The sequence below is a fragment of the Muscardinus avellanarius genome, assembly GCF_963383645.1.
Source record: "Muscardinus avellanarius genome assembly, chromosome: 6".
NCBI lineage: Eukaryota > Metazoa > Chordata > Mammalia > Rodentia > Gliridae > Muscardinus > Muscardinus avellanarius.
In genome coordinates this window covers 49,243,085-49,259,714 of record NC_137791.1, presented here as the reverse complement: position 1 = coordinate 49,259,714, position 16,630 = coordinate 49,243,085, and the positions used below count along the sequence as shown (strand labels likewise).

The window sequence follows — 16,630 nt, the reverse complement described above, 5'->3', positions numbered from 1 at the left end:
TGTTTCAATATAAAAAATAAAAAGGGCTGGGGTGTAGCTCTGAGGAAGAATTTCCCTAAATTTAATCACCCCCCCCCCAGACATAATTGAGCTAGAGAAGTAGCTCAGTGGTAGAACAATTATCTATCATGTGTAAGACCTTAGGTTCAATTCCCAGCACTACAAAACCAACCAACCAACCAACCAACCAACCAACCAACCAACCAACCAACCAACCAACCATAATCATCATCAGCAAAAAAGATATCTTATGGAATGGAAGAAAATAATCATATAATTGGTAAAAGGTTAATATCCAGAATATAAAAGGAAATACAACTCAACAACAAAAATCAAACAACCTGTTATAAATAGCACACTTAGATATTTCTGCAAAGGAGATATAAAAATGGGCAATATGTATTGAAAAGCACTATATATGGGATACTGTCTTGCACAAAGGTTGTCTTGCACTAAGGTTGACTACTTAGAAAACATACAACAACAAAACCAAGAAAATAACTTGTTGGCGAGACTGCGGAAAAATTGAACTTTTTTTCTTTTGCAGTGCTGGGGATCAAACCTGGGGCCTAATGTATGATAGATGACCACTCTCCCACTACGTTACAATCTCATCCCAGAAGTTGGAAATCCTAGATGGGTGTGGTGGTACATGCCTGTAATCCCAGTACTTGGGTGGCTGAGATAGGAGGATTGCAGGTTTGTGAACAGCCTCAGCTACTTAGTGAGATCTCCACAACTTAGTGAGACCCTGTTTCAAATTGAAGAATAAAAAATAGGCCTAGGGGTATATAGTTCAGAGGTAGAACGCCCCTGGATTACATTTCTAGTATTAGAAGGAGGAAATGAAAAAAAAAAAAAAAAAAAAAAAGAAAGAAAGAAAGAAAGAAAGAAAGAAAGAAAGAAAGAAATTGAAAATCCTATGCACTGTAGGTGGCAATGTAAGTACAGCCCCTATGGAAAATGTCATTGTGTCTCCTCAAAAAGTTAAAATGCAATTACCATGATCCAGAAATTGTACTTCTGGATGTACATACAAAAGAACTGAAAGCAGAGTTTCAAGAAGATATTTGTACATCCTTACTCAAAGAAACATTATTAATAATAGCTAAAAGGGGAGAACAGTCCAAGTGTCTATGACAGATGAAGAGGTAAGTAAAATGAGGCATATACATGAAATGAAGTATTTTGTAATAAAAAGGAAAGAAATTCTAACATATACTACAGAACATTAAGAAATGAAGTAAGCCCATCACAAAAAAGACAAATACACTTATATATGATTCCAGTGTAGATAAATTCATAGAGAGATAACAGAAAGGTAGCTGTTAGGACCTGAGAAGAGAGGGAAATATTCATTTCATAATGGCTACAGCCCCTCACCCCCCTGGTGCTAGAGACAAAATCCACCCACCCCCTTTTATGCTAGGTAGGTGCTCCACCACTGAGCCATACTCCTTGCCTCTATACTGTTGCAGTTTTGCAAGATGAAGAGACTTCTGAAAATTGGGGATACATTAGTGTTTAATTTCACTTAACTTTTCTTGAGCCTCAGTTAACCCTATCAAAAGATATCTAAAAATTTCTAATGTGGTAAATTTTATGTTATATATATTTTACCATAAATTAAAGCATATATTTTACATATACTGTACATATATACAATATATATTATATATGTATTTCATACTTACTATATAATTTCAAGCTATGGCTGTATGAAAGATTATTTCATAACATTTCTTTACCGAGGAACATTTAAAAATTCTGGTTAATATTATGAATTAAATGATGACATAATACAAGGAAAGATATTAAAAATTTCTTGAAAATATATATTTGAAAGGTATTTTTAGAAAGCAGAAACCTTTATTAGTAAATAAAACCCTTGTATAAAATAATAGGCAATCTCCCCTTAATAGACTGAATGTGAATTCTGAGCCAATTTTTTCACATAGAAAATTCTGACATAATTATTTTAGCCATAATTAAAAGTAGTCAGTCTTTCTAACTTTGTTAGTGCTCAGATGGGCTTTTAAAGATATTTAAATTTTACCAGGTCTCAGAAAATATCAGCTCTTCAAAGTCTCAACTAATACTTTTGCTTTTAAACAATTTTAAGTTATTTCAAAAATATTAAAGTAGTATGAAATTGTTAGTTATTACCATTGTGGATAATAAGTAAGACTGAGATTATGATCACATATAGGTGTTTGAGGTTAATGAGGAAGTTTATATTATATACAAGCCTATGGAAAATTTGAAAAAAGCACCCTTTACCTTTTGTTGAAATTCATTCTTAGTTTCTCCTATGTTTTCCTTTATATTCAAATTCCTGGAAGTTTCCTCAGAAATTTTCATTTTCAGTGTGTTAATTGTTTCTTGGTGTTCTTTCAAAGACTCAAGAGCATTTCGTAACTGTTCTTGAGTGTCTATGTTCTTTGTCAGAGAAATAAAGAATACTTTCCATTAGAATGTGAAACAATAATTTTATAGCTATTTGAGCATAGATAACAAATGATGGCTCCTGTAATGTTGAAAGAGGCTCTGGTTTTTGCAAAGTTTTGACTAATTAAAACCTTACCAGGTTTACAGTGTCCTGAATGTCACTTTTGAGTTGTTCTGCCTCAGTCTTCAGGCTCTCATGGAGTTGTTTTAGGTCATCTCTTTCTTGGGTTAAGGTTTTCACTTCTTCTAAGCTTTGCTGAAATTTCTCAGTAATCAGTGTTGTCTCCTTTTCTATGGCTTGCAGCTCAGAATCTCTACTTTGTAATTGCTCCTTTAGTTTTTCCATTTCACTTAACAATTCTTTACCCTCAGCTGTTTTCTGCTGAAGTTCTTGAGTTTTGTGAAAAAGCTTTAAAATAAGAAATAGCAAATGTGGTCCAGTAAACACAGAACATTGTTATATATATATATCAAACTCAAGAAGACTCTAATGTCATTTCTCTGGATGGCATTTTGTACAAACCTCGGTTTTCAAAGCATCCAAACTTAAATGAAGGTTTTCTGCTTCTTTAGAGAGACTTTCTATTTCCTGATTCATTCTTTCGTTCTTTTCAAGGATCGTTTTATATTTTTCCTCACATTCCATATGAAGGGTTTTGGACTCCTGACATTCTTGGCCACTGCTTTTACAATTCAACTGGGTAGGTACTAGGTCACCTTTAGTTTTCTCAATTTCTTCAAGTAAACTTTGAATTCTATTCTCCTTATGAGCTACTTCAGAAAACAATTTGTCTTTTTCTGATGTTATTATATGGAGCTCTTCAGATTTTTCATTTACCTGTGGAAAAGAAATAAGATTCAGGGATGTTAGCAATATATGATCTGCTGAATCACTTTTCAGGAAAACAAGTTTTACTCTGGGATGGGGGATCATTTAAATTAAGCAAGACTTGACAGAAGGGAGGCAGTACTACTATGGTCACATTTCTCTAACATGACCTACTGAATTTCACCTTCAATGTTTTGTTTTACAATCTTTGAATTCTAGTTAAATTAAATGGAAAAAAGTTACTTAATCAGAATGTGTCTATTTCCATAGCTAAATATTTATTTTACAAAGTATTTTTAAACTTCTTATGTGGTAGGCACTTTTTTTCAGATTTGACTTCCTCCAAAAAAAATGCTTTTAATGTAACTCAGATTTCCAAAAACTTAATCCATGAATAATTTAAATAATGCTTGTTTAAAACTATTTAAAAAGCATTATTTAAATAATCCATATACAGTTTACTTATTGTGAAAAAGCATAAAGGAAAATGAGAGAATGAGAAGAAAGCTACAGGAAAGACAAGAAAGGGGGTAGGTAATACCCATAGAGTAACAAGTGACAGCTTAGGGAGGCTATCTGTCACGAACTCTTAGGTTTTATACTTGATCTTAGCCAAAAGGCTGAAAAATCAGCGGCACTTTTTAAAACTTTGTGAAATAACAACAAAAAAAAATGTTTCTGAAGTTCTTTAGTATGATGTTCTGCCATTTACTAAGTCTTAGCCAGTTTTACTTCTTTTAGAAAGGTAGAAGGGAGCTGGGCGTGGTGGTGCACGCTTGTAATCCCAGCATTTGGGAGGCTGAAACAGGAGGATCCGGGTTGCGGACAGCCTCAGCTACTTAGTGAGTGACCCTGTTTTAAAATAAAGATTAAGAATAGGGCTTAGAGTGTAGCATGGAATGCTCCTGGGTTCCATCCCCAGTACAGGAAAAAAAAAAAAAAAAAAAGGTAGAAGGAAAGGAAAAGCTGGTAGGCCATGGAGTTATGGACTCATTTACTCATTTGCTAGTCTGAAAGATTTATAGTGGCTCTAAAACCAATCAATACTACTCCCTTTACCTCATTTTTTTTTTATTCAACATGATATGATTAGTACTAAAACCAATAGCAACCCTCTCCAAAGAATGAGAGTAGGTCACAGAATTATTAAATGTATGTTGAAAGTATATTTTTTTCATATAGTGGCATAAAAACAAATCAGATAAACTATGTTCATTTCCATTGATAACAAGGTATCTCTTGCCAGCTACTTAAAACTAAACTCTATCAGTATATATAAAGCACTACTGTAAAGGCTGTTATTTCAAAACTAGGCTCTTATTCTACTGCTTAAAAATTTGCTTACCTGTTTCTTCAGCATTTCTACTTCAGAGGGTAAAGACTTCAGTTGTGAGAGCAAATCAACTTGTTTCCGTAAAGCTTCATTTTCTTTAGCTTCTTTATTCAGTTCTTCCTGGAGATCAGTGATCTTTCTTTCCAATTCCAAATTACAGAGCAAATCTAACAAGTTTTTGGGAAATAGCAAATGTTGGTAAAGAGTAATATAATTTTCAGCAGTTCTTGAACCATCCTTCTCAAGATTAGGTCCAGTATATTTAAAAAGTAATCTTTAAACTCTTATGATTTGAACTGACAGAAATCTTTATAAATATACCAAATGCCATTAAAATAGAATATGAATATATTTTAAAAAATCAGTCTATTGGATTTTTAATTCATGGAATACAGTTGTCAAATATTTAGGAACATTTTTAAAGGAAGTCAGATGTGCCAAGAGATTTCTGAAATTATAAAGTACCTTTTGGAACTTTGCCATCTATAAGGGAGGTGAGTTTTGTTATTTCATTAAAAGCAGATTGTAATTCTTTGTCCAGATCAACTTGCATTTTCTTTTTTGCCTCTAACTGGCTTTGATATAACTGAATGTCATTTTCCATTTGCTTGTAAGTGCTTTCAAGTTCTTTCTGTTGGGGAAAACACTGAAAATTCACAAAAATGTATTGATCATTTCAATTATTATAAATATTAAAAAAATTATTTACCATTTTCTCTTTTAGCTCCAGATTTTCACTTCTAAGAAAAGCTGATTCTTTCTTGGCATCAAGAGCAACAGTTTCCGTATCAAACAGAGTCTGTTTCATTTGTTTTAGGATTTCAGTGTTCTCCTAGGCAGATGACAAAAGGCAGTCAGGGCAATCTAATTTTGGAGGATGTGGAAAAGACTTTAGAGGTGAAGATAATTTTAAAAGATTCTGGCCATATTTTTCCATATTATAAAAGCAATGTATAAAAGTGTTAAAATTTAAACAATCCATTTCTATTTAATAAAAGCCTTAAAAACTACTTAATAAATTCAAAAGTTATTTAAATTATAAGACTATAATCGTGTTAATGAAATTAATGAAATGTATGGTAATGCTCAACTACATATGATATACAGTTTATAGTTACTTATCAATTCCAATCTGAGTTGTTATTATTAAGATGTTGCCTATACACCTTTTCATGAATACATATGAAACCCTGAAAAAAATACAAAATCACTAATTTTTCATAAATGCTGTTTCTAACTTACATTAATTCAAAGAATGATATGCTCAATCTAGGAATGTTTCTTTATTCATGAAATGGCAATGATACTAACAGCCCCTCTTTCATAAGGTCATTGACAGATTAAATGAAATATATGTATACTGATTACAATCATAGCTAGTACATAGTTGCCCAATGGAAGCATTTGCTGTGCTGGTGGTGATAATGATGGTATACTAGCAATGCTAAGATGATCACATAACAAAATAAACCTGATATTTACCGATGCACATGGCAAGTCCAAGTTTATATTTTCTGATTTCTGGGAGTCTATGTATTTCTGTAGATTCTTAATCTGGTCTTCTTTTTCTTTAAGCAGCTCTACCTTTGAAGTTAGTTCATTCTAAAAGAATTGAAGAATAAAACAGAACTTAGTATTTGACTTGAAAGGACTAAAGGGATTCGTTAATTTTAAGCTGGTAAGAAATTCAAAGTTATTTATGCTTTAAAACATAATTTCTCCATTTTCTATGTCCATTTATATATGATATGGATCATATAGTACTAGTTTCTTATCAATAGAAATACCAACATGAATACTCACCTCAAGATCTTGATTATATACTTCTGCATGTTTAACTAAATTCTTTAAGTTGGAAATTTCATGAATTAGTTGCATCTGTAAGAGCATGTGAACAGGCAACAGAGCAAACCAATAGTTAATAAAGCAAAAAAAAAAAAAGTAAAAGAAAAGCAAAAGCATCCAGTCACTGCTTCAGTCACCCAATGTAGTTAGAAAGGGCTGTGAGCTTAATTGTTTAAGCTACTGAAACAGCATCTCCTAACTTAAAAATACAAGAAATACCACCCAGAAAAAACCAAAACCCCACAAAACAAGCAAACAAGGAAAAAACCGTGCCTGAATAATAATTGTCACCTGTTAAAGTTACAAGGTCATTAGCAAAGTAAGCACCAATTGGGGGAAGAAGTAAAGTGGTAATCAAAATTTTAATACATCTTTTTAAGATTTTTGCCTTAACTGCAGAAATGTGTTCATTTATAAGATTTATTTCTTACTATAAATTATCCATATGGTTCTCCAAAGATATCTTTTTAATGTGCTGCAATGTGTAATCTAGGTTCTGGATTAATGTCATTTCATGTAGTGCCTTTACAATATTATTAGTATTCAACCACACTACGGAGGTATGGAATTATAACAATCACCTTGTAAATTTATTCTACAGAAAATATTGAAAAAACATTCTATTGCTTTATATTGTTCAACTATCTAAATCTATAAAGGCAGATGTATTTCCATTAGTTTTTCCAGTAAGTATTTGAGTACCAGTAGGTTTTGTGATCAAAACAAGCAAACCACAAGTGATAAAGAATTTTCACAATCAGATAAACTTATGAAGAATAAAATCCATTCTAATGGAATGTAAGGAACCTAGAGAAATGGTATCTTGATTAAGTAATATTTTCTGGATGCTTAATTCAGCCTGACTAATTTTAGGTTTCAGACCTACTGCTAAAGTTGACATTTCTATTTTAGGTCAGTGAAACTAATGTGAGCTACACATATAATTTAAGTTTCTAGTAGGTACACTAAAAACAAAAAACAGGTAGAATAAACTTTAAGAAGAAATACATCTTACTTAAAAGGATATATCCAAATATTATTTCTCTAGTAATCAATACAAAACTATAAAATGTTTTATACTCTTCTCATACTTAAATCAGCTTAGACTGGTACCATTTAAGATGCTCAACTGGCACATATGATTGGCACATATAATTGGTGGTTACCCTATTGTATAGCACATTCTTAGATATTTCTATTGGTTATTGGTTATATTTTAAATTGGCTCCATCTTTTATCTTTTCTTCCCTACCTAATTCTAATTTCTGTGTAAAAAAAAAAAAAAAAAAAATCACATTTACCAACAAAAGAGAACCGAACAATCAATTTCTTTCTTTCTTTCTTTTTTTTTTGGTACTGGTGTTCCTAGAAACCCTTCTACCTCCAGGCTACACTCCCAGACACATTTTATATTTTTATTTGGAAACAGGGTCTCTTAAGCCAGCGAGGCTGGCTTTGAACCTGCGTGATCCTCCTCACTCCGCCTCCCAAACGTGGGAATTACAAGTGTGCGCCACCACGCCCGGCTCCAATCAATTTTAAAATTTACAAAGAATGATTTACTTAGGTCTCATCTGAAGTAACCTTTAGCTTTTGTTTTGGTTCTTATAAATATTAGAAAAGGTAAAAGCACAACCCCAAAATGACATATGAAAGATGCTGAGCATAAAGAAAAAGTATGTGAAATGCAAATATGATATAAACATAATCCCATCAACAGTTAGTCCACTGTGACATAACTATAATCCGTCTTTAATGTCATTCATGGCTTTGGTGGTTTGTGACGAAATTGTTAGAAAAACCAAAAAAATAACCATCTGTTATAAGACCATTTGACTTTGGGTCAAAATTTTTTACAAAAATTATATTTAAAATTATGTTTATTAAGTTGTATATATCATTATTTTAAACTATATATAAATGTATAGTTAATCTGCAATATCTCGTCCTTTGAAAGAAATAATACTTTAAAAGGTATGGTCTCAGTTTAGTCTTACATTTCTCTTACCTCTTGATCTTTTTCAGCTTTTCTTTCTAGCGCTTCAAATTCATCCAAATCAGTTTTTTCTTTTAATTTCAATCGTATTTCTTCATTTTCTCTTCTAAGTTGTTCACAGTCTAATACTAGATTATCATATTTAGCACGAAGTGAGTTCAACTCACCTTCTAAGTTTTCCTATTATAAACAAAAATAAATATTCCAATCAGAAGTAATTCAAAGCACATAGTCTAAAATTTGGATTAGTTGAATAACTGAACCATTTGGTGGTTTAGGTCATTCTCTTGTTCAGTATCTTTCTGTTTACAATTTGATATATCAGCTAACTTAGACATCTACTTTGAAGGGAATAAAATTAGTACAAGTTATACTATTAAGTCACAACTCTGCCTGTGCCTGACAGGAAAGGTAAAATTGGGCAGGGAGAGCCAAAATTGGGAAGGTCTCTGACCAGAGGTCCTGAAGCTCCTCAGTAAGAGCACCTAGTATCTAATTGCTCATCTGCCTGACTCCTAGTTTATTAATGAATTCAGGAAGAGAAACAGACATTATTTATTAATCTCTAAATCTCTAATGGTGGCTATGTTTTACTATATTTTAAGAAGCCTATTTCTGTTTTATATAATATTATATGAAAGAGATAATCTATATTTTTAGAAGCTTAAACTGGAGATTAAACAGAAAAAAACCAAACTCTCAGAGCATGTCTTTAGACATAAAAGTAGTTTGCCTATAATGCTTTAACAGACATTAATAATTATCAGAAAGCACAGCAATTATATTCCAAAATCAAGATAACATTTTTTGATAAATTCATTTATTATAACAATTGTCTTTAAACATAAGCAATATAGAAAGTAAACATATAATATAAATTTATTAAAGTATTTACCCCAGTATTCCTTATTTCTTTTCTTTTTCATTTTTTTGGTACTGGGGATTGAATCTAGGGGCATTCTACCTCTGAGTAATACCTCCAGTCTTTTTAACTTTTTGCTTTGTAATAAGGTCTTGCTAGGTTGCTGAAGCTGGTCTTGACCCTGTGATCTTCCTGTCAGTCTCCCATATAGTGAGATTAGAGGCATGCACCACACCCAGCAGGTATTCCTTATTTCATAGTTTTAGTATCTACTGTCAGCTCTGTGTATCTCTGAGTTCTTCATTCACGGATTCAATTAACCCCAGATCTAAATGTTAGACTGACAGTGGCTGTGTCAATACTTTAATATACATAGTATTTATGTTGTATTAGGTTTTACAAGTAATCTAGAGATCATTTAAAGTATAAGAGGATGTTTGTAAGTTATATGAAACGCTAAGGCCTTTTTATGAAGAGTTTTGTGCATCTATGGACTCTGGCATCAGTGGGACTATGACCATTTCCCTGAGGATACAGAGGGGAAACTATATAGTACATTTATTTTGGAGTATCATCTAATACAATTATTCCTCTCTGATTTATCATTCTTTTACTATATGCTTGAAATTTTTGACACTTTTAAAGCAGTATTTTACCCTCATGTGATTTCCTAAGTCAAAGTAGGAAATTATTTGTTTATTTATTTATTTTTTGTGGTACTGAGGATGGAACCCAGGGGCCTTCTACCTCCGGGCTACACTCCCAGACCTATTTTATATTTTATTTGGAAACAGGGTCTCTTAAGCCAGCTGAGGCTGGCTTCGAACCTGAACAATCCTCCTGTCTCAGCCTCCCAAGCGCGGGGATTACAAGCGTGCACCTCCACGCTCGGCCAAAGTAGAAATTTAAAAACACTATACACACTAAGATTATCTGGTAAAGGGCTAGAAGCAAATATGTATATCTTGGCACACAGCTGTCTTATAAAGTTTTTAGCCTCTCCCTAGATGTCTCATAGTTATTATCTAGAAGAATAAGGGAAATCCTCATTAGAGTCCAAAATGGCTCTGATATTAAGTATGAGCTAATAATGTGCTACAACAAAATTCATTAACAAATTTAAAGAGTAAAAAAAAATCATGTTCTGTAAAATACAGTAAGTTACCTGACTTAGCAGCTTTGTTGCTGAGTTCCATTCTATTTCACTTAATGTATCAAGAGTATTACTGAAGACATCAGACTCTAAACAGAGAGCTATATTTGGGGGAAAAAAAATTTTTTTTCTATGAACAGTTACATACACTCAGAATATGAATACTGAGAAAACATTTACAACAGATGTGACTATTTATATTACTGTCCGAGTAGAAGATATCTGGCTGGAATTAGTGATAATTTCTAGGATCCTTATTACAATGTAGGTAAAAAGGACAAATTCTTAATTTGGGATCTGATCTCTATAAATAGATTTAAAAATGCTGTTAAAGTAAGTTATAATGCTGGAGATATTTTTTTGAAAGATTCCTATATAAACGCTACTCTGATGAATGGCAAAACATTAGGCAGATGTTTTATGGCTACTATACTAATTTGACTGAAGAATAAATAATTAGAAGAAAAAATAAAAACACCTGAATTATTGTGTTTTAACTAAAGTGTATCATTTTTAAGAGATTTGGAATTAGTAGAAAATTTCATGAATGTTCACTTCTTAAAACTGCTTATTTTATCGTAATTCCATTGCAGTCATTCCTAAAATGCCCACATTTTATTTAAATGTTTTATCATTTTAATTGACTTATATAGTCTTTCTTTATAAGGATGCTATTTTCCTTTCCTCCCTCCTTTTCCTTTCTCTTCCCTCCTTCCCTCTCCCTCCTTTTGTACCCCCTCACCCCTTTCCTTCTTTTCTGTGGTGCTGGGGATGAAGCCAGGGCCTCTCAAATGCTAGGCAAGTACTCTACACTGAACTATACCCCCAGCCCTATAGAAGTGCTTTTGTAATTAAACATTTCCACTTAAAAGGGCACTGACATTCATCAATTTCTCCCAGCACAGTGACAGCAGTCTTGTTTGTTCTTGTTGTTATATTTGTTGGCATATTAAATTCATTTACATAGTTTGAGTCCTTCATTTTATTAAGTTTGCCAAAGCACCAAGTAACTCTTCGTTTTCTTTTAGCCTAAAGAATAAGAAATCAAAGTTATTTCACACAGGTTTGAGCTCAAATATCATAAAACAAAGAAACTAGTTTTAAATTTCAAAAACCATTAACTTGATAGAATTCTCAGTAAGTCTAATTTAGTATCTTACTAGTTTAAGAATATCATGAGAAACATTAAGAAAATCTTTAACATTAAGAAAACATTAAGAACATTAAGAAAAAATTACTCAAAATCTTTAAGTCTGTGTTTAAACTCATTATAAATTTGATGAAACTGTTTTAAATTCCTTTTATTCAAAATACCAAACATAACTGAACTGATGGCCTATGGAATCTAAGACGGTGGTATGAGAACCAAGAGGGAGCTGGCAGGAAGAATGCGGCATGACAAGAGGAAAGTCCCTGTGAAGCTCCGTAGGTATGGCAGGATTAACTAAGGAAGTGAGTTGAGAGGATACTAACTCCAGTAAGAGCTGGGGATAGTTTTCTTTTTTGGTGGTACTGGGGATTGAATCAAGGGCCTACATGTGCAACCTGTGTATTATCAGTACATGGAAATGCCTATTCTGTTCTCTGTCAACCATGTTTAAGCTGCCATTTTTGAAATTCTACCTTTAATTCCTGTTGTGATGTGAGAGAAGATGAGGTCACCAGCATTCGTGTTAAGTTTTGAATTTTCTCATCCTGTACTTTTTGAAGTAAATCTTTTTCATCCAAAAGTTGTGCCAATTGGTCTTTTTCCATTTCCTGGGCCCGAGTCTTTATATTTACCTATAAAATGTAATATTGGGCTATATTAATAATACATGGGTAGCTAAACTTTAAAACCTTGGATATTGCTTAAAAATAGAATATTAAATTTGTATGTAATCTGAATTTTATTGAAATACAGTATGCCCTAAGTTCATAACCCCAATATGAAGTTACCACAAAATTCCTCAAACTTAGAGAAATTACAGAAAAGTAAAATATATATTTCTTTTCATGTAGTTATTCTAATGGCATGTAAAAATAACAATGTTGTTAAAACAATTCTATTAATTGCCTAAAATATATGAATAATAGGCAAAGAAGTCATTAAAGCCAACGTTTAAATATCAACAGCAAAAGTAGAGATGTTTTCATAAGACTACTGTTTGAGATCTTGGCTCATTTTTTTAAAAGATTACTAAAATCAAGGATTATTACAAATATGGGACCATGATAACTAAAACAACCCAATTAGAATAGGTTCATCGTGCTATATTATTAAACTACTACCTTAGAATTTAAAGAAGATAAGCCAGGTGTGGTGGCACATGCTTGTAATCCCAGCATTTGGGAGGCTGAGACAGGAGGATCACGGACAACTTCAGCTACTTAGTGAGGCCTTTTGCAACTCAGTGAGACCCTGTTTCAAAATAAAGAATAAAAAATAGGGCTGGGGGTGTAGCTCAGAAGTAGAATGTCCCTGGGTCTTTCTTTTAGTTGTGGTAGTACTGGGATTCCTGGAAACCCTTCTACCTCCAGGCTACACTCCCAGACCTATTTTTTATATTTTTATTTGGAAACAGAGTCTCTTAAGCCAGCGAGGCTGGCTTCGAACCTGAGTGATCCTCTGGTCTCTGCCTCCCAAGCATGAGGATTACAAGCATGCGCCACCATGCCCGGCTTGTCCCTGGGTTTTAAGTAACTTACATGGTCTGTCTTTTAAACTTAATTCAATATGTATTTGCAAAAATTTTTTAAAAAGCATTTCTACTTGGTTCACTTGAAAAAAATCTCAAGTCTTTGGTAATAAAATCCCCAACCTAAAATAATCCATCAATGTTAAATCTTTTTTTTTTCCAGGTCTGGGGATGGAACCCAGAGGCATTCGACCTCAAAGCTACATCCCCTGCCCTATTTTTTATTCTTTATTTTGAGTGTGCGCCACCACGCTCAGCTCATACATTAAATCTTTTAATGAGTAGATTTCTTCTAAAGCTAAAACTTTTGTTTGAACTTCTGTTGTAGCAATTCAGATATTCATAGGTTTAGAGTCTCTTGGACAGACCTCCATTATTATAAATTGGTCCCTGAATTTTTTTTATGAAAATAAATGATGCACACATACCTCCTCTAACTGTTTTTTAAGATCCACTATTTCTTTTCGGTATCTTTTCAGAAGAGCTTCATCACTTGATACCTCATTAACATAAGGAGTATTCTGCATATATTTAGCAGTGCTAGCAAACTGGGGGAAAATACAAATGTGTAAAATGTTCAGCATTAAAATATCTAAAAATTCATAACATTTAGATTTCTTATAACCAAGTTTTTTTGTAACAAAACAAAACAAAACAAAATTTCTTTGTAACAAGAATTCTTCCCAGCTGGCTTAATATGTTTTTAATATAGTAGCACTGTATGTACTTCTGACAGTGTTCTATAACTTACTCTGGCCAGTAGTCTTCAGGAGAGTTGAAAAAATACCTTGAAGTTAGATGCCAATAGAGAACCTACAAAAATTGGCTCACTGGAATCCCGTCTACTATCTAGGGTGTTTCCTGTACTCTCAAGTTCTACTTCCAGTCAGAAGTATCTCCCTTTCTTTTAAACTCTAGTAGCCACTAGCTAATAATTCAAGACAATTATGATCAAAGACAAATCTTATCTACTCTATTAATTCTGTGAAGCTGGTGACTTTATTTTATATTTTTGTACCACTGAAGTACCTTAACCCAGTGCTCAATAGCTATTTAAAGCAATTTTTCTCAGAGTATGAGCATCAGAAGTAACTTTAAGTGAGAACATGAAAGTGGTCATTAAACGACATTGAATCCTTCGCTGAGAAAACTATTCTACTGACATTTTTCCTTTTCCTTTCTTTCTTTAACAGAAAATACAGTCCTCTGGCTCAGAGCCAAGGCAGACAGCAGTTCCCTAGAAGAAATTCAAACTTATTTATATATATACAAAATATGCATACATATAGGTATATAAATAAAGCAACACAATATGTATTTTTGGGTCACTTTCTATTTGTGGCAATAACACTAGTTTTCCATTATGGGGCTGATACAAAATTTCCTTTTATCATAAATTAAGAAAAAAAATGAGTTATTTGAAGAAAATATCAAGTCAATTTCAGTTAAAATAGTGTTGAATGTGGCAAAAATTGTGGAGGTGGGATATAAATGACTGAAATCTGGAAAATTAAATTAAGGATTGCCATTTAATATATCAATTTTATAATGGTTATGTTATGTCAGAGAAAACCACACCTTATTTTAGTAGGACATTTTTCCTTCTCATAGTTGTTTTTTTCCTCTATGAAATGGAAATATAAAATCAAACTTACCTGGAGAGTAGTAAGGGTTTCATCAAAAGATGCTGGAGTAATTGTGCAGATAATACGTGTCTTTGCATTTCCTCCCAAGGAATTCTGGAGAATTCGTGTTAGCTTGCTATCTCGATAATTTATGAAACCACTTAGCAAGAAAATTAGTTTGGAAAGAAAAAGAGAACTTTTATATATAAAAGCGGTTGATTTTAATGTAGAACACTTAGTTTTAAAAAATAATTCCTTATAGGTTATATGAGACAGATCTAAATGATTAACTAAAAATATTTAATGAAAGCATATTTAGTAGGCATAATCATAAGAAGCTTTGCTTACAGAATACATGGATGAAAATATACTTGAGGGTTACTGAAATACTCTCATTTTAACTTTAATGAAAAACATAATAGGTAAATGTATGATAGAATAAACTTACCCAATTTGTCCATCACTAAGTTTCTTGATCACTTGTCCCAAAATAAATAAGCTTCGGTTTATATTACAGCCTTCCTTGAGCCGCACACCTAAATTTATTAAACAAATATGAAAACTGATCCTATTATATTAAAGGGTCAGGTGCTAAAATCCAGTCTTTGGGTTGGGCCTGAGTCCACCTTTAATATAACTGGTATAAGTTCTCTTCCTATTTCTCCTGCCTACTAAGGGAATAAAAGGTTATTTACCAGAGAGAAAGAATGAAAAGAAATAGATGATGAGCTGGGCATGGTGATGTATGCCTGTAATCCCAGTAGATGAGATAGAGATAGGAGGACCAGGGTCAAGGATCACTTTAGCAAGTACCAAGATGCTCAGCAACCTAGTAAGACCCTATTTCAAAAGAAATAAATAAAAGGACTGGGGTATAGCTAAGGGATAGAATGCCTCTGGGTTCCATCCCCAGGATCCCTACCTAAAAAACAAACTCGGGTGTGGCACAAGGGTAAAATGCCTTTGGGTTTAATCCCTAGTACCACACAATAAACACACACACAATAACCCCCCCCCCCAAACAAAACCATGCTAACAGAAAAAAAATGAAATCACTTTCATTATTTTGTTATTTTTCCAGAGATTTTAAAAGATACAATTCTAAAGCCGGGCGTGGTGGCGCACGCTTGTAACCCCTGCGCTTGGGAGGCAGAGACAGGAGGATCGCGCAGGTTCGAAGCCAGCCACGCGCGCTGGTTTAGGAAACCCTGTTTCCAAATAAAAATGTAAAAAATAGGTCTGGGAGTGTAGCCTGGAGGTAGAAGGGCTTCCAGGAACCCCAGTACCACCAAAAAAAAAAAAAAAAAAAGATACAATTCTATATATATTCATTCTCTTCTTCCCTTTTTATACAAATGGTAACAGACTTTATTCACTATTTTGCACTTTGCTTTTTTTTCCTTTGGTTAGACAGCTCAGAAAACTTCCATGTCAGGAAATGTTGGTCTTTTTCATACTTTTTTTTTTTTTAAATATCACAGATTTCTATCATGTGGATATCTCAGAATATTTTTGTCTAGGCCCCTGGTGAAAGATATGTCAGTTTCCAATGTATTTCTACCAACAAAACATACTGCAACAAATTATTTTGAACAGATTATGGTTAGTCCACAGGTACATTAGTTGGATGTTGCTGAATATTTATGCTTAAACAGCCAGCTTAAAACAAGACGTAGCTATTACTTCTTGTTCAGTCTAAGGATGGGTTGGTTTGGTGGTTGTAAACTACCCTCAGCTGAGTGGCTCTAGTTAGGCTGCAGGATAAGCTTGGGTCTGCTGTACAAATCTTTATCCTTTTTGGATTAGCAGCTCTTTGTGTGTTTGGCAAGAGTGCAAGGAGGAGCTGAACCATTTTAACATG

The 16,630-nt window shown here is 33.1% G+C and overlaps 1 protein-coding gene across 1 annotated transcript in view; it reads right to left on the bottom strand.

Moving 5' to 3' along the window:
* The window catches only part of CENPE (centromere protein E), a gene marked incomplete at both ends in the record, with an annotated part of 74,093 nt that overhangs the window by 44,933 nt on the left and 12,530 nt on the right, over positions 1 to 16,630 (bottom strand). Inside the window, 15 exons of the mRNA XM_080698007.1 lie at positions 2,281 to 2,439; positions 2,585 to 2,857; positions 2,972 to 3,286; positions 4,623 to 4,777; positions 5,076 to 5,241; positions 5,320 to 5,442; positions 6,093 to 6,212; positions 6,414 to 6,488; positions 8,464 to 8,631; positions 10,479 to 10,567; positions 11,348 to 11,495; positions 12,090 to 12,248; positions 13,573 to 13,692; positions 14,800 to 14,929; positions 15,218 to 15,305. Of these exons, the coding sequence (XP_080554133.1) occupies positions 2,281 to 2,439; positions 2,585 to 2,857; positions 2,972 to 3,286; positions 4,623 to 4,777; positions 5,076 to 5,241; positions 5,320 to 5,442; positions 6,093 to 6,212; positions 6,414 to 6,488; positions 8,464 to 8,631; positions 10,479 to 10,567; positions 11,348 to 11,495; positions 12,090 to 12,248; positions 13,573 to 13,692; positions 14,800 to 14,929; positions 15,218 to 15,305 (2,288 nt within the window). The remainder of the gene's footprint in view (positions 1 to 2,280; positions 2,440 to 2,584; positions 2,858 to 2,971; positions 3,287 to 4,622; positions 4,778 to 5,075; positions 5,242 to 5,319; positions 5,443 to 6,092; positions 6,213 to 6,413; positions 6,489 to 8,463; positions 8,632 to 10,478; positions 10,568 to 11,347; positions 11,496 to 12,089; positions 12,249 to 13,572; positions 13,693 to 14,799; positions 14,930 to 15,217; positions 15,306 to 16,630) is intronic.